This window comes from Nomascus leucogenys, chromosome 3, assembly GCF_006542625.1.
Source record: "Nomascus leucogenys isolate Asia chromosome 3, Asia_NLE_v1, whole genome shotgun sequence".
Classification (NCBI taxonomy): Eukaryota; Metazoa; Chordata; class Mammalia; order Primates; family Hylobatidae; genus Nomascus; species Nomascus leucogenys.
In genome coordinates, this window is record NC_044383.1 from 41125300 (window position 1) to 41149208 (window position 23909).

General features: G+C 41.7%; 1 protein-coding gene across 4 annotated transcripts in view; it reads left to right on the forward strand.

Moving 5' to 3' along the window:
• The window catches only part of IDE (insulin degrading enzyme), a 121750-nt gene extending 98127 nt beyond the window's left edge, over positions 1–23623 (forward strand). For all 4 annotated transcript variants that reach the window (XM_030809258.1, XM_030809255.1, XM_030809256.1 and 1 more), the window contains 8 exons: positions 4226–4317; positions 5571–5682; positions 8727–8894; positions 10566–10838; positions 13321–13382; positions 19192–19264; positions 19934–20001; positions 21334–23623. In XM_030809258.1, coding sequence (XP_030665118.1) covers positions 4226–4317; positions 5571–5682; positions 8727–8894; positions 10566–10838; positions 13321–13382; positions 19192–19264; positions 19934–20001; positions 21334–21429 — 944 coding nt within the window. In that variant the 3' untranslated portion in view covers positions 21430–23623. The remainder of the gene's footprint in view (positions 1–4225; positions 4318–5570; positions 5683–8726; positions 8895–10565; positions 10839–13320; positions 13383–19191; positions 19265–19933; positions 20002–21333) is intronic.
• The last annotated feature ends 286 nt before the right edge of the window (positions 23624–23909 follow it).

The window sequence follows — 23909 nt, forward strand, 5'->3', positions numbered from 1 at the left end:
TGGCATACACCTGTGGTCCCACTTACTCAAGAGGCTGTGGTTGAGAGGATTGCTTGCGCCCGGAAAGTTGAGGCTGCAGTGAGCCATGATTACGCCACTGCGCTCCAGCTTGGATGACAGAGCAAGACTCTGTCTCTGCCTCCAAAAAAAAAAAATTTTTCTGCACATTATTTTGTATTTTTAGTTGTGACCCAAGTACTAACCTTGTTAATATTGAAGGTTTTTTGTTTGTTTGTTTGTTTTTAAAGACAGAGTCTGCCCTGTTGCCCAGGCTGGAGTGCAGTGGTGCAATCTCAGCTCATTGCAACCTCCATCTCCCGGGTTCAAGCAATTTTCCTGCCTCAGCCTCCTGAGTAGCTGGGATTACAGGTATATACCACCATGCCCGGCAAATTTTTTGTATTTTTAGTAGGGATAGGGTTTCACCATGTTGGCCAGGCTGGTCTTGAACTCCTGACCTCCGGTGATCCGCCCACCTTGGCCTCCCAGTGTGCTGGGATTACAGGCATGAGCCACCGCGACCAGCCAATATTGAAGTTTTAAGAAAAGAAAAAGTTAGCTGAACTTCAAAGTCTTAACACACAATGTTCAGGCTTTTTTTTTTTCTTCCTGCTTTAGCATCCTTAGATCAGTTCAGTTAAAAATTGGAAAATGTGAAAGCCTAAAGAGTCATCTTTTGTTGTTTTTTTTTCTAGAATCTTAAGTCTAATTTTCAGGAGTTTGGCTTGAAAATCCAAAATTCTTTGAGAGCAGTGATTATACCTTCCTTCTATACCCCTTTACTTAGTATCTAGTATAATATTATGCCCTCAGTGTGTATCTAATGAATGCCTGTTGAATGCAAAGAAATTACTTTCAGGATTTCTTTATTGGAAAAAAATGTAGATTGGTGTCACCCTTTATTATTGTTTTAGATTTTTTACTTCTCAACATTACCTCACCAATTAATCTTTCTTCCTACGTGCTCAGCCATAAGCATTAAAATGCAATAAAAAGAATTCTGGGCCGGGCGCCGTGGCTCACGCCTGAAATCCCAGCACTCTGGGAAGCTGAGGCGGGCAGATCACGAGGTCAGGAGGTGGAGACCACGGTGAAACCCCGTCTCTACTAAAAATACAAAAAATTAGCTGGGCGCGGTGGCAGGCGCCTGTAGTCCCAGCTACTCGGGAGGCTGAGGCAGGAGAATGGCGTGAACCTGGGAGGCGGGGCTTACAGTGAGCCAAGATCATGCCACTGCACTCCAGCCTGGGCAACAGAGCGAGACTCCGTCTCAAAAAAAAAAAAAAAAAATTCTGGGCCGGGCACGGTGGCTCATGCTTGTAATCTCAGCAACTTTGGGAGGCTGAGGCGGGTGGATCACGAGGTCAAGAGATGGAGACCGTTCTGGCCAACATGGTGAAACCCATCTGTACTAAAAATACAAAAATTAGCTGGGCATGGTGGCACACGCCTGTAGTCCCAGCTACTTGGTAGGCTGAGGCAGGAGAATCGCTTGAACCTGGAAGGTAGAGGTTGCAGTGAGCCGAGATCGTGCCACTGCACTCCAGCCTGGCAACAGAGAGAGATTCCATCTCAAAAAAAAAAAAAAAAGAATTCTGTTGAATGTTTTAATAACCTTTTATGACAAGTTCTTATACTTATGTAACACTGTGCTTTTGATGTCTTCAGTGACACAATCGAGCAAAGTACCGAAAGTCATTATTTTGTTGATTGCCTCAGGCATTGGATAGGAGGCTAGATTATAAAAATCATTTACTAGAACAGGTACATTTTTTATCAGGACAGTTAATATGCTTTTCTTTGCAAAATGATTATGGTCATATGCAATTAATAGCAAGAATTATACCTTTTAAAAATACCACACAATTGGCCAGACTCGGTGGCTCACACCTGTAATCCCAGCACTTTGGGAGGCCGAGGCAGGCGGATCACAAGGTCAGGAGATCGAGACCATCCTGGCTAACATGGTGAAGCCCCGTCTCTACTAAAAAAAAAAAAAAAAATTAGCCAGGCGTGGTGGCGGGCACCTGTAGTCCCAGCTACTCGGGGGGCTGAGGCAGGAGAATGGTGTGAACCTGGGAGGTGGAGCTTGCAGTGAGCCAAGATCGCACCACTGTACTCCTGGGCAACAGAGCAAGACTCTGTCTCAAAAAAAAGAAAAAAAAAAATAGCACACAATTAATTTTAAATGTTTTCCAAAATGAAAACATTGCCTTTTATAATGATCAAAAAGCAAAGGTTTGAGGGTTTTATTCACCCTTCGTTAGAATCTAGGTCAGATGGCATGTTACTTTTAAGCAGAATAAGCTCTATAGTATCTCAGAGGGATATGAAGGCTTCCTAAAATGGATTTTATAAAGAGAAAAGTCAGTACTTTTTTGGTTTAAATTTTCTGCTCAATTAAATAATTATTCCATTTTGATATATACACTTCTACAATAATCCAAAATGCCAGAATGGCTTAATTTGGAAACAACTCAGTGTGAGAGGCTGCCTTTTGACTCTAAATCATAGAGTCACTCAATGACTCTAAATCATTCAGCTATCCAGGTGCCAGGGTACGAAGAACTTCAGGGTTCAGTGTGGTCCAGCAGCATTTACTGACTGCCTACCATGCACCCAGCCCAAGACTGCAGGTGCTTGAGATTAAAAAATGATCAATTAAACATGGCAAAACCCCATCTCTACAAAAAATACACAAACTAGCCAGGCGTGGTGGTGCATGCCTGTATTCCTAGCTACTCAAGAGGCTAAGGCAGGAGAATTGCTTGAACCCAGGAGGCGGAGGTTGCACCACTGCACTTCAGCCTCGGTGACAGAGCAAGACTCTGTCTCAAAAATAAATAAATAAAAATTAAAAATGATCAATTAGATGGAGTTTCTTTGATCAAGGAGCTCCAGTCTGGTGGTGAAGCATAAATGTAAGTAGATCATTTTAATAGAGAGAGACAAGGTGGTAAGTATTGTGGTGGAAAGCTGCAGAGAGTGCTGAGGGAGCCTAGTGAAGAGGACCCCTAAGGCAGTACAGTGGAGTAGAATGAACATCCACTTTGGAATTGACCAAGGATCAAATCCCAGCTCTGCAATTTACTAGCTTAATGACTTTGAACAACAAACTTAAATTTTCTTAACTTCATTTTCCTATCTTTAAAGTGGGGATAACAGTACCTACTTTATAGTGTGAAAGATAACATCTGTAAAATTCCTGATCTGTGGTAAGCACTTGTTATTTGCATTCCCATGTTTCTCCTTAAATGTCTGTCACTGATTTTAGCATCCATTGGTACATCTTGCATGTAGCAGTTATTACTATGGTGTCCTAATGGAGAAGGGACAGCTCTTCCTTACAGAAGGATTACATCAATATATGTAAAAAGAATGAGGGAAATAGAAAAATTGCCATTAGAACTCCATAGTAGTAATTGCTACAGGCAATAACCACCAATGAATGCTAAAATTAGTGGGTCAGATTTAAAGAAAAAGAAAATATTTGTATAATCTCATTTACTTTTCCCAAAATAAATATTTAGTAATTACAAAGGGAAAAATAGGTATAGATGGGCAAGTGGGCTTTTCCAAATTGCATATAGAGCACATATGAGTTATTAGATTATAAACAAAAGAATAAAATAACACATTTACAGTGAGGACATCTGGCAGACACCACCTTAACCAAGTGATCAGTGTTAACATCACTAGTACTACAACATATCAACTTCATGAGTCCCCTGATAGGATGCAGTGAGAAAGGCGCATTACCTTTGTGGTATTCTTTGTAGTAATACAGACATGAAATCTAATCGTGAGAAAACACCAGACAAACCCAATGTGGGACTTCTATAAAATAACTGAACAGTACTCTTCAAAAGTCTTGAGGTCATGAAATACATGGAAAGACGGAGAAACTGTCAGAGATTAGAGGGAACTGAAGACATATGACAGCTAAATGTAATGGAGGGTTGTGGATCAAATCCTGGAATAAAAAAAAGACAAAAATGGGAAAAATCCAAATAAAGTCTGTACTTTAGTTAATAGTATTATACCAATGTTAATTTCTTAGTTTTGATGGTTATGAAAGATGTTAACATTAGGGAAAACTAGGTGAAGTGTTTACAGGAACTCTGTGTACTATTTCTGCAAGTCTTCTGTAAGTCTCAAATTATCTCAAATTTAAAAAAAAAACCCTCATAGGTAGCGCTCACTATGTCTTCTTACACCTTTGCAGATGTAACCCTTCCTCGCCTTAAGGCCTTCATACCTCAGCTCCTGTCACGGCTGCACATTGAAGCCCTTCTCCATGGAAACATAACAAAGCAGGTGGGTGGTTGAGGTTTTAGCAATCTTTTGTGGATCATTGCAAGATATTTTTTCCCTCTAGTCTTTCTCAAGATTGTTAACCAGCATGGTATGATAAGAAACACATTAGAGTTTACTCAACCCTCTCGCTCTGTGGAGGAAGGTAGAGGGCACAGGGAAAGTAGAATGATGGTGATTAACTGAGGGCCTACTTTCATGGCTGCCTCCTCTGCTGTTTTCTACCTTGTGCAATCATAGGAGGAAATGGGAGTAATTATCCCTACTCTGTATAGGGTGGCATAATTGTATAGTAGATAAGAGCACGTGCTGTAGAATCAGACAGCCTGGATTCAAATCCTGGCTCTGCTATATACTAGATCTGTAATCTTTTGAAAATGTCTTAACTCTGTGCTTATCTGTTTTCTTTTCTGTAAAATTAGAGTTATAGTAGCACCTGCATCATGTGTGGTAAGGATTAAATAGTACATGCTAAGTACTTAGCACATGGCAAGCACTACAAAATTTCTGTGGCAGTCTGTCTCAAGATCCCTCAGTCTCGGCTGGGTGCAGTGGCTCACGCCTGTCATCTCAGTACTTTGGAGGCTGAGGCAAGAGGATTGCTTGAACCCAAGAGTTCGAGAGCAGCCTGGGCAACATAACTCTACAAAAAATTGAAAAACAGCCAGGTGTGGTAGTGCATGCCTGTAGTCCTAGTTACTCAGGAGGCTGAGACAAGAGGAGCCTAGGAGGTTGAGGCTGCAGTGAGTTATGATTGTGTCACTGCACTCCAGCCTGGGTAACAGAATGAAACCGTGTCTCAAAGAAAAAAAAAAAAGAAAAGATCCCTTGATCTCTACCACTCTGCTATACCCCTTCCAGAACAATATGCCCAAGGTCAGATGCTAATAAGTGGCAGAAGCAAGATTCTTACCAAGGTCATTTTACCTACCATAAAGCCTATGTTTGCCTCCCTTGCTTTTCTGTGACCCCAGGTGTCTGTAGTCAGGATCATTTCACTTGAGACCATCTTTGGCCTTGCCTTTTTTCCAGCATCAGCATCAGTGTTGATGATTGTTTGGGTGTCTGTTTCTTTCACCACTACCATATTGACTCTATTGCAAAATGACCATACTGACAAATTCAATTTTTTTCCATTTGAATAGGATCAAATGTATTTAAGATTTTAGAATCCACTTTTATGATAAAGATAGTTTATTTCACAAACAAGATATGTTTATGTTTTCGTAATATGCTGGGACATATTTTTTCCATAGGCTGCATTAGGAATTATGCAGATGGTTGAAGACACCCTCATTGAACATGCTCATACCAAACCTCTCCTTCCAAGTCAGCTGGTTCGGTATAGAGAAGTTCAGCTCCCTGACAGTAAGTAGAGATGTTGTAACTTTGGGAATGGACTATTTTGACATAACAGTGTGGGTGATTACAGGTGGGCTGAATTTGGTATAGTTTTATGTCAGAGATTTACTTGGGAACCTCTACTATTTACAGAAGTATGATTAGAGATAGGTAATTTTGCCAAAAAAATTTTTGGTAGGAGGGCCAAAGAAGTAAAATTGGAGATAAGCAATAATTTTGAAGAGAATGATACTGGAATTGGTGGGTACTTGAATGAAGGGGAATTAGGAAGTAAAAATATCACAAAGCTATTGACTACGAGTCATGAAATAAAATACATTTATAAAAATGGAAACTGGAATTATAATATTTAATTGGAAACCCATAGGATTCTTTGGCAGAAATAGTTTTAGGAAACCCACAGGTGCAGATAACATGTAATCATTACAAGTATATTTTTATAAGGGATTAACAAAGACTTATTGAATTTATATATTGGGGTTTATAATGTTGGGTTACTTTTACATTAACAGTGGCTTCTTCTGATAAAAACTCATTAAGCATTATTGTCAATATTGCTCAAAACTGTGTAATAGAAGGTATATTAAATGAAGGAAGAGAAGCTTTTTTTGGCCAAGCTTGATTGGCTGTTCCCTATGCATGAACCATCTGTGCTGCCTTTCCCCCCCAGCTATTTTATCCTCCCAAAATGGTATTTTCCTTTCCCCCTTCTTCCCATGGGCCAGTGCCTACATCCTACTCCTTCCAGGCCTATTTTATAAGCTACTTATTCCACCAAACTTTTTCTAAAACTCCCAGTTAGAAATAATTACGTCTACCTCTGGACTTGCAGCACAATTTTTCTGAACCTCCCTATTCAAGCTACTTAGCACTTCTCTTGTGTTGGGATTGAAGTGCATCTCCATCTTCTTGTTAGACTGTACATTCCTTAAAGCCAAAGTCTGTGTCTGGTTCATTTGAGTAGCTTCTAAAGCAACTAGAACATATTATTACTTCAGGATACCTTTGTTAAATGCTTAGAGATACGTTGAGCCCAGCTCTGCTGTTGTGCATGACCAGTCATCACAGATCTGGTAGTGGTTTATTTCCAACTTTTGCTAGTTTATTCCTCAGTCACTACAACCAGGACAAGACTCAGTATGTGCTGATTCCACTACAATTAGAGAAAGACTCAGGATATTCTGTGCAAGAGCCATAGCAGTTGACTTCAAAGTGAGGCCAGTCTAGAAACAATATTTCAAAGTGAAATTCATCCTTCTTACTTCTTTTGACTACTTCCCTCTTTCTGTCTCCTTTCCTAGGATCTTAATCTCTTTTGCCTCCTAAGTACCCTCCCAAATTTGTCCATGTTCAAAAATAGCCCAGTTCACATCTCATTCTCAAAATGCTAGGTGGTAGGAAATCATTCTGAATTAGCCAACTGATCAGTTGTGAATTTTTAAATAGTTCTTCACTTAACTCTCCATGGAAAGGCACTTAACTATTTAAAAATAAAATATTCAGGCCAGGGTGGTGGCTCATGCCTATAATCCCAGCACTTTGGGAGGCCAAGGTAAAAAGATTGCTTGAAGCCAGGAATTTGAGATTAGGCTGGGTAAAATAGTGAGAACTTGTTTCTACAAAAAATTTAAAATAAAAAAAATTAGCTGGGCATAGAGGCGCACACCTGTAGCTACCTAGGAGGCTGAGGTGGGATGATCGCTTGAGCCCAGGAGGTTGAGGCTGCAATGAGCCATGATTGTGCCACTCCACTCCAGTCTGGGTGCCAGAGTGAGAGACTGTCTCAAGTGAAAAGGAAAATTTTCAGGTATTATAAAGGAGATGTTTTATTTATCTTTATTTTTATTATTTTTTGAGACAGAGTCTTACTCTGTCACCCAGGCTGGAGTATAGTGGCGCAATGTCAGCTCACTGCAACCAAGGAGATGTTTTAGAATATATATGAAAAGGGCCAGGCAGCCGGGTGCGGTGGCTCACACCTGTAATCCCAGCACTTTGGGAGGCTGAGGTGGGCAGATCACCTGAGGTCAAGAGTTTGAGACCAGCCTGGCCAACGTGGTGAAACCCTGTCTCTACTAAAAATACAAAAATTAGCTGGGCATAGTGGCAGGCACCTGTAATCCCGGCTACTCAGGAGGCTGAGGTAGGAGAGTTGCTTGAACCCAGGAGATGGAGGTTGCAGTGAGCCGAGATTGCACCACTGCACTCCAGCCTGGGTGACAGAGCAAGACTCTGTCTCAAAAAAAAAAAAAGAAAAGGGCCAGGCGTGGTGGCCCACGTCTGTAATCCCAGCATTTTGGGAGGCCAAAGCAGGCGGATCACCTGAGGTCAGGAGTTCAAGACCAGCCTGGCCAACATGGCAAAACCCCGTATCTACCAAAAATAGAAAAATTAGACAGGTGTGGTGGCACATGCCTATAGTCCCAGCTACTCAGGAGGCTGAGGCAGGAGAATTGCTTGAACCCAGTAGGTGGAGGTTGCAGTGAGCTGAGATGGCACCAGTTTACTCCATCCTGGGTGACAGAGCAAGACTTTGTCTCAAAAAAAAAAAAAAAAAAAAAAAAAAAAAAGTATGAAAAGGCTTAGAAGGATGTGAGGTGGGTGAGGGAGAGAGGCTTACAGGCCACATTCCTCTCTCTCTGCTTTTTTTTTTTTTTTTTTTTGAGACAGGGTCTCACTCTGTATCTTGGTTTGGAGTGCAGTGGTATAGTCACAGCTCACTGCAGCCTCAAACTCCTGGGGTCAAGTGATCCTCCCGCTTCAGCCTCCCAAGTAGCTGGGACTATAAATGTGAGCCATGGCGCTGGCTCCCCTCCTTCTGATGAGAGGGAACTTAGCGCTGCCAATTTATAATCAGTAAGTTTGACTGTTGGTCAAAGTTGGACATGATCAGAAAAGTGAAATCAATGAAATACAACTCCAGGCTTCTCTACCTCCCTTTTCTATTAATGTCTAAATTATCATCTGTAAGTGTGGGCAGACATAGCATTGACTTTATTAAACCCCAAATAAGTTTTTGAACTTGCTGCTGTCTTTTTGAAACTTCCTAGGAGGATGGTTTGTTTATCAGCAGAGAAATGAAGTTCACAATAACTGTGGCATTGAGATATACTACCAAACAGACATGCAAAGCACCTCAGAGAATATGTTTCTGGAGCTCTTCTGTCAGATTATCTCGGAACCTTGCTTCAACACCCTGCGCACCAAGGAGCAGTTGGGTGAGAGGAAAGTGGGGAAATAGCAGGGTACTGTAGACTTCGATGAATTATTTTCCCTGTAAAACATTTTCCACATTTTCACCTGACACTGTGTATCAGGCATGCTCTACTTAGAGAGACTTGAGAAAAACTTATTACAGAGAATCCACTTCTAAAAGATAAGCAATCACTATCTTATGGACATTAAAGCAATTCTTTATGAGATGATACTGTATATTACATACATGTCAATAAAGAAGGCATTTTAGGTGGGGGAAAAGGTATAACTAAGGACAAGTTTATGGGTAGCAAGATGAGAAACAAGCCATCCAGAGGAGCTTAGATTCACTAAAGCTTGAGTTCCTTGAAGGCAGGTATTATCTCCATTCATCTTTATATCCCAAGCCTGGGACATGCAGAAGGCACTCAGCAAGTGTTTGCAGTTTTAGATACTGTTAAAAATCTTGAGGTACTGGCAGATTTGATCAATGAGGAAAGAAGCTCAAAGAAGCCCCAGTAATGACAGAAAGGAACCAGTGAAAAAAGGATGAGTCTGTCCAAGTACCCATCATTGTTTAAATACTCATTGTGCTAGGTGCTGGACATGGAAAATGGATGCTCTGGATGGTCCTTCCTTTCGAGGAGCTCACAGTCAAATCAGGCAGGCCTGTAAAGGAATAATTTTAGTACAGCATGGTAAATGTTATTATAAGAGCTCAAACTGTTGGCTGGGCACAGTGGCTCACGCCTGTAATCCCAGCACTTTGGGAGGCTGAGGCAGGTGCATCACCTGAGGTCAGGAGTTCAAGACCAGACTGGCCAACATGGTGAGACACCATCTCTACTAAAAATACAAAAATTAGCTGGGCGTGTTGGTGCATGCCTGTAATCCCAGCTACTCGGGAGGCTGAGGCAGAGAATCACTTGAACCCGGGAGGCGGAGTTTGCAGTGAGCAGAGATCGCGCCACTGCGCTCCAGCTTGGGTGACAGAGCGAGACTCCATCTCAAAGAAAATCGAACTATGAATGGCTATGTTGAAGATAAAAACTTCCTCAGAAGTGAGACCCAGAGGCGCCACAGCTGTTGGAGGTGGTGGATCAAGGCAGGGCAGCTGAAGGAGATAAGCCAAGAGCTTGGTTTTGAAAAGGTGTTGAAGGGAGGTAGTGCACAGCCTCATGAGATAACATGGAAGTATGACTTTTAGTTAGCTTGATCTCTAGAGAGTTGCATTCTGAATTAATTGGTTCAGGAATAGATTATCTAACAAGAAATACAGTAGGAGAGCCAGGTTCATATGTGGAACTTGGATGTTAAAGGAAACACAGCTAGGACTGTGACTAAGGGATGAAAATGAGTCCAGCATTTTATAGTCTGGGAGTAACTTTAGCATAGATTGAAGAAGATTAACTAGCAGAGAGTGAGGAGTGACAAGATGGGAGTTTGAATAATGAACAGGATTTTTTTCCTAAGAAGAAGAAAAAGTCATCTCCAACTCTGTAATTCTTCAGAGAGCTCTTCTACTCTGTCCTTAGGAACTGAAACCATCTTAAGTGCTCATATTTCTTTAAGAGGTGAATAATCTAAAACTTTAAACTAGATTTTATTTGCTTAGACAGGTTAGTTTTTGAAGGATTAAAAATGACCCAGGTTTCAAATGCCAAGGTCATGACTGGCTGATGTCTGTGTTTCAGGCTATATCGTCTTCAGTGGGCCACGTCGAGCCAATGGCATACAGGGCTTGAGATTCATCATCCAGTCAGAAAAGCCACCTCACTACCTAGAAAGCAGAGTGGAAGCTTTCTTAATTACCATGGAAAAGTCCATAGAGGACATGACAGAAGAGGCCTTCCAAAAACACATTCAAGCATTAGCAATTCGTCGACTAGACAAACCAAAGAAGCTGTCTGCTGAGTGTGCTAAATATTGGGGAGAAATCATCTCCCAGCAATATAATTTTGACAGAGGTAAGGTAAAATTAGGGCCCCAACATTTATGGCATTCAAGTAACATTTGATTAAGGCCATTCTACAAAATGGTATTCATTTTGTAGGTGATATTCCATTACTTATTTGGGGAGTTGGGGTGGGGGAATGTCTGGCACTTCTAAAGAACTGTTACTTAATTTAACTCCAATTTTCTATTAGAAACCTTATCTCTTTTTTTTCCTCCAAACCTAGACCTGGATCTACCCATATCTCACAATAAAGTATTAATAATAATTCAATTTCACATTTTTGTTTCATCAGTGTATCCTGAGATTCTGATCACAGATACCTAAGTATCTATTTCCCATAATATTAAAAAAATGAGATAATACCAGATTGAACCCCTTTGAGGCAAATGCTGCCCTTGAGGCATAGGAGTTCAAACATTTGCGTGTAGGGAATCTCCAAAGGTTTTTCACTCCTTTCAGATTTGGGAGAGCTGTGATTCTTGAAGTCTCCTGTCTTGAATCAGCTTCCTTTCACCTTGCTTCTAGAGCATCAATTAACAATGGATTGTGCTAAGCTGTACTAGAGGTCAGGGGATGTGGGTTGTGTTCTTATTCTGACACCAACAAGCTAAAAATCTTGGTCAAGACACCTTTTTTGGACCTCAGTTTCCTTACCCATAATTTTTCTTTTTGTTCTGTTCTTTCAGACAGTATCTCATTCTGTCAGCCAGGCTTGAGTACAGTGTGTCATCATAGCTCACCGGAGCCTTGAATTCCTAGGCTCAAGCGATTCTCCTGCCTCAGACTCCCAAAGTGCTGGGATTGCAGGCATGAGCCACCACGTCCAGCCTACCTATAATTTATCTAGCAGTTGGATTCACTATTAATGATAATACTCTCTCTCATTTATTGAGCATTTACCATGTACCTAGCAGTGTTATTGTCATATATCTTTTTCCTAATTCTCACTGCAGCCCTTATTAAGTAGTTATTATCCCCAATTTCCAGATGAGGAAACTGAGGCTCAGAAAAGTTGAGATGACTGGCCAAGATCGAAAAGCTTATAACCAGAGAGCCAGGATATGAATCTAGGCTGGCCTGGCTCCTGAGCCAAGGCTCTTTCCCATTGCACTACGTCCACTTATTATTATTATTTTTTTTTAAGATTGAGTTTCGCTCTTGTTGCCCAGGCTGGAGTGCAATGGCACAATCTTCGGCTCACTGCAACCTCTGCCTCCCGGGTTCAAGCGATTCTCCTGCCTCAGCCTCCCAAGTAGCTGGGATTACAGGCATGTGCCACCATTTTGTATTTTTAGTAGAGACAGAGTTTCTCCATGTTGGTCAGGGTGATCTCGAACTCCCAACCTTAGGTAATCCCCCCGCCTCGGCCTCCCAAAATGCTGGGATTACAGGTGTGAGCCACCGCACCTGGCCTTTTTTTTTTAGAGAGTTTTGCTCTGTCGCCCAGGCTGTAGTGCAGTGATGTGATCTTGGCTCACTGCAACCTCTGCTTCCCAGGTTCAGGTGATTCTCATGTCTCAGCCTCTCCCGAGTAGCTAGGTCTACAGGCACACTCCACTATGCCTGGCTAATTTTTATATTTTTAGTAGAGATGGGGTTTCACCATGTTGGCCAGGCTGTCCTCAAACTCCTGGCCTTGAGTGATCCACCCACCATGGCCTCCCAAAGTGCTGGGATTACAGGCATGAGCCACTGTGCCCAGCCAGCATCCACTTACTTTTACTTAAAATCAAAGCAAATGGTCACGTAAAAATGTGGATGCTTGGCCAGGCGCAGTGGCTCACGCCTGTAATCCCAATACTTTGGGAGTGCGAGGCGGGCAGATCACAAGTTAGGAGATCGAGACCATCCTGGCTAACACAGTGAAACCCCGTATCTACTAAAAATACAAAAAAAAAAAAAAAAAAAAAAAGCTGGGCATGGTAGCAAGTGCCTGTAGTCCCAGCTACTTGACAGGCTGAGGCAGGAGAATGGAGAATGGCGTGAACCCGGGAGGCGGAGCTTACAGTGAGCCGAGATCGCACCACTGCACAACAGCCTGGGTGACAGAGCAAGACTCCATCTCAAAAAAGAAAAAAAAATGTGGATACTTGGCCAGACGCAATGGCTCATGCCTATAATCCCAGCACTTTGGGAGGCTGAGGTAGACAGATCACTTGAGGTCAGGAATTCAAGACCAGCCTAGTCAGCATGGCGAAACCCCATCTCTACTGAAAATATAAAAATTACCCGGACGTGTTGGCTTGCGCCTGTAATCCCAACTACTCAGGAGGCTTAAGGCAGGAGAATCACTTGAACCCAGGAGGCAGAGGTTGCAGTGAGCCGAGATCGAGCCACTGCACTCAGCGTGGGTGACAGAGTGAAACTCTGTCTCAAAAAAAAATATATGGATACTTAAGAGTCTTGGAGTGAAGTATATTGTCATTTAGTGTACTGTTCTGGGCTGCTTCATATGGAAATGTTAGTAAAATATTGTTTGATTACTTTTTCAGATAACACTGAAGTTGCATATTTAAAGACACTTACCAAGGAAGATATCATCAAATTCTACAAGGTAAGTCAAATTCATATATTTAGATTTTGACTGATAAGAAAGTATTATAGGGCTGGGTATGGAGGCCTACACCTGTAATCCCAGCACTTTGGGAGGCCAAGGCGGAAGGATCACTTGAGGTCAGGAGTTAAAGACCAGGCTGGCCAACATGGTGAAACCCCATTTATACTAAAAATACAAAAATTAGCTGGGTGTAGTGGCATACGCCTGTAATCCCAGCTACTCAGGAGGCTGAAGCATGAGAATCGCTTGAACCTGGGAGGCAGAGGTTGCAGTGAGTGGAGATCGTGCCACTGCACTCCAGTCTGGGTGACAGAGCGAAACTATGCTTCAAAAAAACCAAAACACCTATTGTATGTGCTATATTGTGTGTTGCTGCTTTGAAGCCATTCAGGCTGGATTTATGAAGGTGTTTTTGTGGATTCAAGTTTTTTGACACAAACACTTAATGACTTTTAGAATAAAGATAGTTTTTATTGAACCAAGTACTGTTTTCCTCTCCCTCTAAACCAAGTTTGCGGGACCTGCAGCCTGCGGGCCACGCGCAGCCCACATTATGAGATATTTTGCAAATTTTTTTTTCTCTTAGCTTATTAGCTGTTGTTAGTGTATTTTATGTGTGGCCCATGACAATTCTTCTTTTTCCAGTGTGGCCCAAGGAAGCCAAAATATTGACCCGTGCTCTAAACCAAGGACTGTGACAGCCCTTCCTGACTTCCAGATCTACCTTTTTAGGCACCCTTTCAATTTCTTCTCTCTGTTCTCCACCCTACTCTGCAAAGAATATTGCTGAGCTTGTTTGGTGGGAAGGAAGAACAAAGAAAACAAAAGAACTTGAGAATCAGATTATTTTCCAAGCTCTGACAACTATAAATTGTCTTTGCCCATTTAGGTGCCACTGTGGCTGCTTTTTAAAATAAATGATTACTCACCTTTGAATTGTGGTCAGAGATATTATAAGTTTTACATGCTTGTGCTCACTTAGGAAGTTTATCAAAAGGAAAGGGAGGCACCACCATTAAAGTCTTCCCAGCAAGCTTTAAGAGATTCACACTGGCTGGGCGTGGTGGCTCACGTCTGTAATCCCAGCACTTTGGGAGGCCAAAGTGAGTGAATCACGAGGTTAGGAGTTCAAGACCAGCCTGGCCAATATAGTGAAACCCTGTCTCTACTAAAAAAAATTAGCCGGGTGTGGTGGCGGGTGCCTGTAATCCCAGCTACTTGGGAGACTGAGGCAGAAGAATCACTTGAACCTGGGAGGCGGAGGTTGCAGCGAGCTGAGATCGCACCACTGCACACCAGCCCAGGCGACAGTGCGAGACTCCATCTCAAAAAAGGGTGCATACCATCTAAATCTTCCCCTCTATAAAAATTCTAAGAAGGATAGCAAAATTTCCATTAAGTAGGTATATTAATGTGTAATAAGTATGCTAAATGCAAAAACTCAAAATTTATGCTGCAATGGAATTGCCCCTAAAGTGTTACATATGTTTTTTGTAATATATTGGGGCCTCTAGTTTGTGTAAAATACTTTTATGCCTGTTTTTCAAAATAAGGAGCAAAATTATACTCTGTGATTACCATAGTACCCTAGAATTGTCCCTTATTGTTCTAGCCATTTCTGGTTTGTATCTGTCATTAGGTTGTTTGGTCGGGGACTCAGTCCTGCCCTGTGCCCACATCGTTTTAGAGAGATACTCTACTTTACAGTATTTTTTTCTAGGGCTGTATTATAGCTACCAGCACAGGAGTCAGTGCTTACAGTTCTCATTAGAATTACTTTGTGAAGTTAGTGGTACAATGAGGCTTGATCACATTTTTTCCTGTACTAGGGTTTCTAATGTTTATTTAATTCACCACTCCTAGTGCTGAGTGAGAGGCTAAGGAAAAAGTAACAGTCTTTGACCCAAAGGTGCTGATAGTTTCTTTGAGGAAAATGGTGATTTTGTGTCATCCATGAGTTGCCTACACCTCTCCCCGCAACTCTTCTGCAAAATTATTAAGGCTGTATGCAAACAAGTATTAATATAATATAGCTGGTATCACCTTAACAATAAGAAAAGGAGACTATAGTTTCAGAATTGAGCAGCAAAAGCCAGTATTTTGAATGCACCTTTTTCAGCAATGAGATTTGACCCATTTTGGCTACAAAAATGGATGGCTGGACAAGTGATTTTCTTTACCTCATGGCTTCCTTTGCATTGTATAGAGAAAGAAAAGAGTCTCATCTAAATTACTCTTGCTCTTTTGCAATAATAGCCTGTAGTCCCAGCTGCTGGGGAGGCTGAGACAGGAAGATCGCTAGAGCCCAGGAGTTCAAGACCAACCTTGGAAACATAGCTCGACTCTGTTTGAAAAAAGAGAGGGGCTGGGCGTGGTGGCTCACGCCTGTAATCCCAGCACTTTGGGAGGCTGAGGTGGGCAGATCACGAGGTCAGGAGTTCGAGACCAGCTTGACCAACTTGGTGAAACCCCGTCTCTACTAAAAATACAAAAATTAGCCAGGCATGGTGACGCACGCCTGTAATGCCAGCTACTCAGGAGGCTGAGGCAGGAGAATCACTTGAACCCAGAAGGCAGAGGTTGCAGTGAGCCGAGATTGCACCACTGCACTCCAGCCTGGGCGACAGAGCAAGACTCGATCTCAAAAAAAAAAAAAAAAAAAAGCCAGAGGAAGTATTTATAACCAGGCTTAGGCTAAGTCTAGAACAGCATTTCCCTAGCTGTGTTCTGTGGTATGCAAGATATTAATAGGGGTACCTAGGAAAAGGGTTTCATGACCATACAAGTTTGGGAAAGACTATTCCCATTCTTAGAGAATCAGAGTGTATTGGTATTTTAGAAATTATAAGAAGGCTGTCAGAGAAATGCAAATCAAAACCACAGTGAGATACCATCTCACACCAGTTAGAATGGCCATCATTAAAAAGTCAGGAAACAACAGGTGCTGGAGAGGATGTGGAGAAATAGGAACACTTTTACACTGTTGGTGGGACTGTAAACTAGTTCAACCATTGTGGAAGTCAGTTTGGCGATTCCTCAGGGATCTAGAACTAGAAATACCATTTGACCCAGCCATCCCATTACTGGGTATATACCCAAAGGACTATAAATCATGCTGCTATAAAGACACATGCACACGTATGTTTATTGCGGCACTATTCACAATAGCAAAGAGTTGGAACCAACCCAAATGTCCAACAACGATAGACTGGATTAAGAAAATGTGGCACATATACACCATGGAATACTATGCAGCCATAAAAAATGATGAGTTCATGTCCTTTGTAGGGACATGGATGAAACTGGAAAACATCATTCTCAGTAAACTGTCGAAAGGACAAAAAACCAAACACCACATGTTCTCACTCATAGGTGGGAATTGAACAATGAGAACTCATGGACACAGGAAGGGGAACATCACACTCCAGGGACTGTTGTGGGGTGGGGCGAGGGGGGAGGGACAGCATTAGGAGATATACCTAATGCTAAATGATGAGTTGATGGGTGCAGCAAAACAACATGGCACATGGATACATATGTAACGGACCTGCACGTTGTGCACATGTACCCTAAAACCTAAAGTACAATTAAAAACAAAAAAAAAGTCCCACAGTAAAGACTTTAGCCTGCATTTATTGAATTTTGACTAACATTTTCTAAACTGATTTCACCATGCATCCTTTTTTACACAGAATACCTATAAATATCTCCCAGGACTGTAATGTTCCTTAGAACATATTAATAGTTTGCAAGAAGGTACAGTCGTTTGTTTTTAGAAAAATGAGTATTGTCCAGAGTTGGTCAGAAAATTGGGAACAATCTGAAACTGGAGAGGGTGTTCTGCTGTCTGCTGATGTGGGTAGAAAAGAGGGTAATGAAGGTTTGGGTGACAAGAGATGGAGAAGAGATCTTTGGAAGCAAACTTTTTACTCCAGTAAGATGAAGTTCTTAGAAGAGGTACTACATGTTAATAGAGGCAGACCTGGGCTGAGCTCCTGGAAAGAGGCTGGAGAGATCAGAGCAGGCCTGTGAGAATCTGGGCTGTTTTGCCTGCTGGCGGAGAGTTGAGTGGGGAGCCACGGGCAGGTTTGCTGTGCAACATCAGCAGGGCTTCCTTGCAGTCACACAGGACTAGGCTTATTAGTAACTGCCCAGCTACTAATAACTAGTAACTGCCCAGTTAATAATAACTAATGACAGTTATTAGTAAATAACTGTTGAGTGGATTTGGTTTGGCTGATGATTTCTCTCCTCTAAGGATATGAAACGTTGCTTGTGGCTAAGGCATCAGAGGAACTTTGTCACAATTTTGTACCCCTTTAGAAAAGACAGTAGGCCGGGCGCAGTGGCTCACGCTTGTAATCCCAGCACTTTGGGAGGCTGAGGCGGGTGGATCACGAGGTCAGGAGATCGAGACCACGGTGAAACCCCGTCTCTACTAAAAATACAAAAAATTAGCCAGGCGTGGTGACGGGCGCCTGTAGTCCCAGCTACTCGGAGAGGCTGAGGCAGGAGAATGGCGTGAACCTGGGAGGCGGAGCTAGCAGTGAGCCGAGATCACGCCACTGCACTCTAGCCTGGGTGACAGAGGGAGACTCCATCTCAAGAAAAAAAAAAAAAAAAAGAAAAGAAAAGACAGTAAAAGTCTGCTGTTAAGGGAAAGGTTGGGACATACTTCTCCACCTGCCAACCTAGCACTGCTGGCATTCCTAGTAGTAACTAAGGGGAATCCCTCCAAGCAGCATGGTGGAATGGAGAGAGCAAGCAGACTCTAGCTTCTGACACCATCACCTATGAACTGTGTGACCCATGTAATTCATGTAAGCTGCTGTGTCTTAGAGTCCATGCCTCTAAAGTAAGAATCATCATGATGCTTAGTTCACAGAGAATTAAGTGAGCTGGCATAGGAGAGTGCCTGATACAACGCGGGACTCAGTAATTGTTAGTTTCCTTTCTCTTTTGGTAGATGAACCACAGTGTACAAGCAGAGTCTGAGAAGGTTCTTAGAGGAGCAGGTGTTGTGCTTGTCCCTGACTAAGCTCAGACCATTGTCTCTGTAGACACTAAAGATCACCAAGTGCAGCCCTGCACAGCCTATGCCAGTGAGTACTAGGCTAGGTTTTTAATCCTAGCTCAGGCACTTATTAGCTGTAGGCGTTTGAGCAGTTTTTTAATCTCCTTGGATTCAGTTTTCTCATCTGTAAAATTGGATTAAGAATAATTCTTTCCTTAGAGTAAGAAAAGGAAAGGGAAAAAAAAAGAATAATTCTTGCCTGCCTTGCTAAATCTTTGTAGAGCTTAAATAAAATAATGTGAGGGGAAAGAAAGGGAAGTATCTTTTCTTTTTCTTTTTCTTTTCTTTCTTTTCTTTTTTTTTTTTTTTTTTTTTTTTTGAGACAGAGTGTCTCTCTGTCACCCAGGCTGGAGTGCAGTGGCGTGATCTCGGCTCACGGCACATGGCATACTTGCTTCCTCGTGTCAGGCAATCCTCCCACCTCAGCCTCCCAAGTATCTGGGATTACAAGCATGTGCCACCACATTTGGCTAATTGTTGTATTTTTGGTAAAGACAGGGTTTCACTATGTTGGCCAAACTGGTCTGGAACTCCTGACCTCAAGTGATCCACCTGCCTCGGCCTCCCAAAGTGCTGGGATTACAGGCATGAGCCACCACACCCGGCCAGAAAGGGAAGCATCTTTTCTATATCTGACTGTGTGATAGCTGATTCTTCATAGTCATCAGAGAACACCTCATTGTAAGTTCTTCAGTGGAGCAAAAGGGTGACCCTGCTCTTCTTTCTGCCTAGGAAATGTTGGCAGTAGATGCCCCAAGGAGACATAAGGTATCCGTCCATGTTCTTGCCAGGGAAATGGATTCTTGTAAGTATTAAATGTTGCCTTTTTAGGCTCATGTTGAGCCATCTGATGGTTGGCCTTTGTCATAGCTACATGCCTTATAGAACACCAGAAAGAGGGAGAGAACGGAAACTGGAGATAAGGTCTGCAGATATAAGGGGAAAAGAGAAATGAGGCAATGAAGGAGAGAGGCAATACCAGGTGATAGATTGCTGAGCTAGCCACAGCATCACAGGAAAACACAGCTGCTTGCTGTTGGGCGTCTCCAAAGAGGCTGCATGAACCACTGCATGTGGGGAGTATGGGTAAGCAAGTTAGCTTCCCAGTCCTTCTCGTTTCCTGGCTTTTACTGGCCAAAGTTTGTCCTGTGGCCATTAACTCCCCTTTCTGGGCGGTTTTACTAGGTCCTTCTGGGTGGCCAGAAAGTCACATTAGACCTGGCCCCTAAAACTGCTGTGGCCAAAGTTTTAGGACCTCAGGAATATCATGAGCCATCACTGGGTGGCTCTGGATAGAAGGCAGGACAAGTACTTAAGGCCTTGGGTAGCAGGCAACCTTGAGAGGATCTGAGAAGTATATGAACGGGGCTGGTGCAGTGTTTTTAATTAACTGAGTCTGGTTTAGTTTTTTTTAATTGTTCTTTTGTGATAGTATCAGTAAGTACAAAGTATTAAACCTGTTATTTTCTTATAGGTCCTGTTGTTGGAGAGTTCCCATGTCAAAATGACATAAATTTGTCACAAGCACCAGCCTTGCCACAAGTAAGAAATATAATGTTATGTTAGATTGCACTGACAGAAGACTTTCTATTTAGAAGAAGCAGCTTGTTTTTTTGTTTGTTTGTTTGTTTGTTTGTTTTGAGATGGAATCTCGCTCTGTCACCCAGGCTGGAGTGCAGTGACACAATCTCGGCTCACTGCAAGCTCCGCCTCCCGGGTTCACGGCATTCTCCTGCCTCAGCCTCCTGAGTAGCTGGGACTACAGGCGCCCGCCACCACGCCCAGCTAATTTTTTGTATTTTTAGTAGAGACAGGGTTTCACTGTGTTAGCCAGGATGGTCTCGATCTCCTGACCTCGTGATCCGCCCGCCTCGGCCTCCCAAAGTGCTGGGATTATAGGCATGAGCCACCGCGCCCGGCTTGTTTGTTTTTTTTTTTGAAATGGAATCTCACTCAGTCACCCAGGCTGGAGTGCAGTGGTGTGATCTCAGCTTACTACAACCTCCACCTCTTGGGTTCAAGCGATTATCCTGCCTCAGCCTCTTGAGTAGCTGGGATTACAGGCACATGCCACCACGCCCAGCTAGTTTTTTTATTTTTAGTGGAGATGGGGTTTCACCATGTTGGCCAGGCTGGTCTCAAACTACTGACCTCAAGTGATCCACCTGCCTCGGCCTCCCAGAGTGCTGGGATTACAGGCATGAGACACCGTGCCCAGCCAGAAGAAGCTTGTTCATTGGGAACTAAAAGTGATGAACTAAAAGTTTCAGGTCACCAGGTGTTGGAGCTTCTACTTTAGTTCTTCCCTGAACATCTAGTCACTCAGCCTCTACCCTTGTCTGCCTTTGCCTCCTGTTTGAACAGTTGTGTTATTTTGCAATGAATCATTTCTGGCCACATCTGTTCCCAGCACTGAATATTGGAGAGAGACTTCTTAGTCTCTCCCATGTTACCTGCGTATTTTAATCATCTAGAAGGATTGACATTCACTTGCAAGAGGAGGAAACTGGCAGTGTAACTAGGCTTTTTGTGGGTGGGCACACCAGCCTCTGCTACTCTGCTGAAGCCTTGATGCGAAGCCTCTAAGTCCCTAGTGAGCCAGCCCTTGTTTGCCCAGAGGAAAACCAAAAGGACTAAGAACACTTACCATAGGTTTGTACAGACTAATTCATGACCCTCCAGACCTACTGATCCAGAAGAAAGGTCAGCAGATCATGATACATGGGTTATTAGGTAGAGCGGCCTCAGGCCGAAACAAAAAACCAGTACATTGAGTAGAACTGAGGTGTGCTCCCAGTGTCTCCAAAAAAAAATCAATGTCCTTATTCTGATGTTTAGGTTAAATACACTAAAAGGAAACTTTTTTCTTTGCAGCCTGAAGTGATTCAGAACATGACCGAATTCAAGCGTGGTCTGCCACTGTTTCCCCTTGTGAAACCTCATATTAACTTCATGGCTGCAAAACTCTGAAGATTCCCCACGCATGGGAAAGTGCAAGTGGATGCATTCCTGAGTCTTCCAGAGCCTAGGAAAATCATCTTGGCCACTTTAATAGTTTCTGATTCACTATTAGAGAAACAAAAAAAGTTGTCAAATGTCGTAATGTAGAAATATTATAAATCCAAAGTAATTAAATTACAAAATCTTATAGATGTAGAATATTTTTTAAATACATGCCTCTTAAATATTTTAAAATTTTTCTTTGGGTTACTGAGAGAAATTTCCCCAATATAACAATGCTTAAAATGAATGATATTCCTATAGAATCTTCCTTCCCTATTCTGTAAAATAGTCACTTGTCCGAAGAAAGTAAAAGTTAGCTCTTTTCTAAAAGCCTCCTAGGTTGACATAGGCTTCACAACATTTAGAAAGGTAATAACTTTTTAAAAATTGATCCTCAAATTTGCTTTCTACTTGATCATGTAAATCAGTGGAAAACATTACATTTGGCAGATGATAAAGCAATGTAATCTTCTTTTATTAGTGAAATTGCTGGTTATATAAGGCATGGTTTTAATCTTTTTATAAAATTTGAACATGTTTTTTATTCCAACTAGTAAAATGCTAGAAAACCCTACTTATTTACAATGCTAGAAATACAGACTTACCTTACATCAATTTTGTCCTAAACCGAATTTCTCAGGATTACTGTGGTTTCTTTCATTCTGATTGAATTATATTGACCTACTTCTTCATAGTTGGTTTGCAATGTTCCATGAGTTTTACTTTTCCTCATCAACATATTGCTTTAACACAACATATTTATTTAACACGTACAAATAGGGTCAACTTCAGATCCTACTGAGTGTGTGACATGCTTTTCCAACATCAGCTTTTTGTAACCACCTATATAAATTTTTATTACAGTGAAATTGCAGTCAGTATGTGAACCAAAATATCTTGCCCCTTTATGAATTTAAAAGGCAGCAAATACAAAGCCACCTTTTTGGAAATATAAAGTAAAGCCTTGCATTCTTATATAGCAGGTCTTCATAAAACTCTAAAATCCCTTGTTGCTACCAGTCTAATCTTGCCTTAAATGTTGTTATTTTTTGAATATATAAATATAAACATATAAACACAGATGATGACTGGAGTGGACTTTTAAAAAAATATTTTTTTCATGAGATACTATTTTAGGTGAAATTGTTACTATAGATTTAACAGCTGTTTTGAAATATTTACTGCTATTAAAACTTGCTTCAAGAGAAATTGTGAATATATTTCCATATACAAGCACTAGTAACGGTAAGTGGCCCTGTCATCCACTAACTCAGGCAAAGTAAAGAATGGCATTTTTGAAGGACATTTTACCTCCCCATATGATTTGATTGGCTAGGACTTTCTTCTGTAGAGTCATACCTTTTCACATCTTAAGTTTTTACATTTGCCATTTTCCAAATCTCAGTTTGGGGCAAGAACGATATAGTCACAACTATGGGGCTGCTTTCAAAAGTGGGGCTCCATTTCTACTGTCAGATCAATGTGGTGCTGTAACCATCTTTTTATCCCTACCTTCAAGAACTTCCTTATATGAAGCCTGTCTTTATCCATCAGAAGGTGTGTGAAAGCATCACTTCCTTCTGGTTTTATGCATTTGTAGACTATGCAGCTTTTCATTAAACTGCAAGTATATACAAGACAGATCTCAAATTAGGCCTGAGTGTTCCGATCCACCACTGTACTAGTAAATAAAAATCCACCTACCTTTTATGTGGAAAATTATATGCTATTGAGTAACTTTTAGCTCTTTTTAAAAAAATGGGTGAAATTTAAGAGTCTTTTTTTATGAGAATGACACATGAAGAGATCTGAGAGCAATCTCATGTAGTCTTCCATGAACCTGCAATTGTTGTTTAGTATGCGTCAGCATTTTCCAATTTTCAGGTTGGATCTAGAGCTGCTGTTGATCACTCAGGCATACTAATGGATTCATTTAGATGAGTCCAAGCTGCAGTCCATGAGCAATAACAGACTACCCCAGATACTGCGGTTTACTCAGTGCTTAGTAAATGAGATTTGTGGAACTAAGTTATTAGTTACCTGAGGCCTCTTGAGAAAGTCTTCTTTTTTGACCAGTTGATGTGAAAGAGGGAGCATGTGACACAGCCAGTATGGTGGAGTGCTAGGGTTATCCTGTTTACAATAAATCGCCTGAATTTCACCTCTGGAGTCTGCATTTGTATTATTTTTCCAGTTTTAGTGAAATAGTACAGTGGCCAGTCCTCAGCCTACCTCTCAACATCCCAGTTTGACCAGATTTCTTGCTTTCATTGTTCCTAATGCAGAAAGCAGTGAATTATATTAACATTTTAAAAGTATTTCTGGGTAACAATGATTTTTGTCAAATAGAAGACTCAATTTCACAACCTTAAGAATAGATCACTTTTGTAAAACAAGAATCTCAGTATTTGATGTTGGACTCTTTGCTGTAAGTATTGTCACTGACT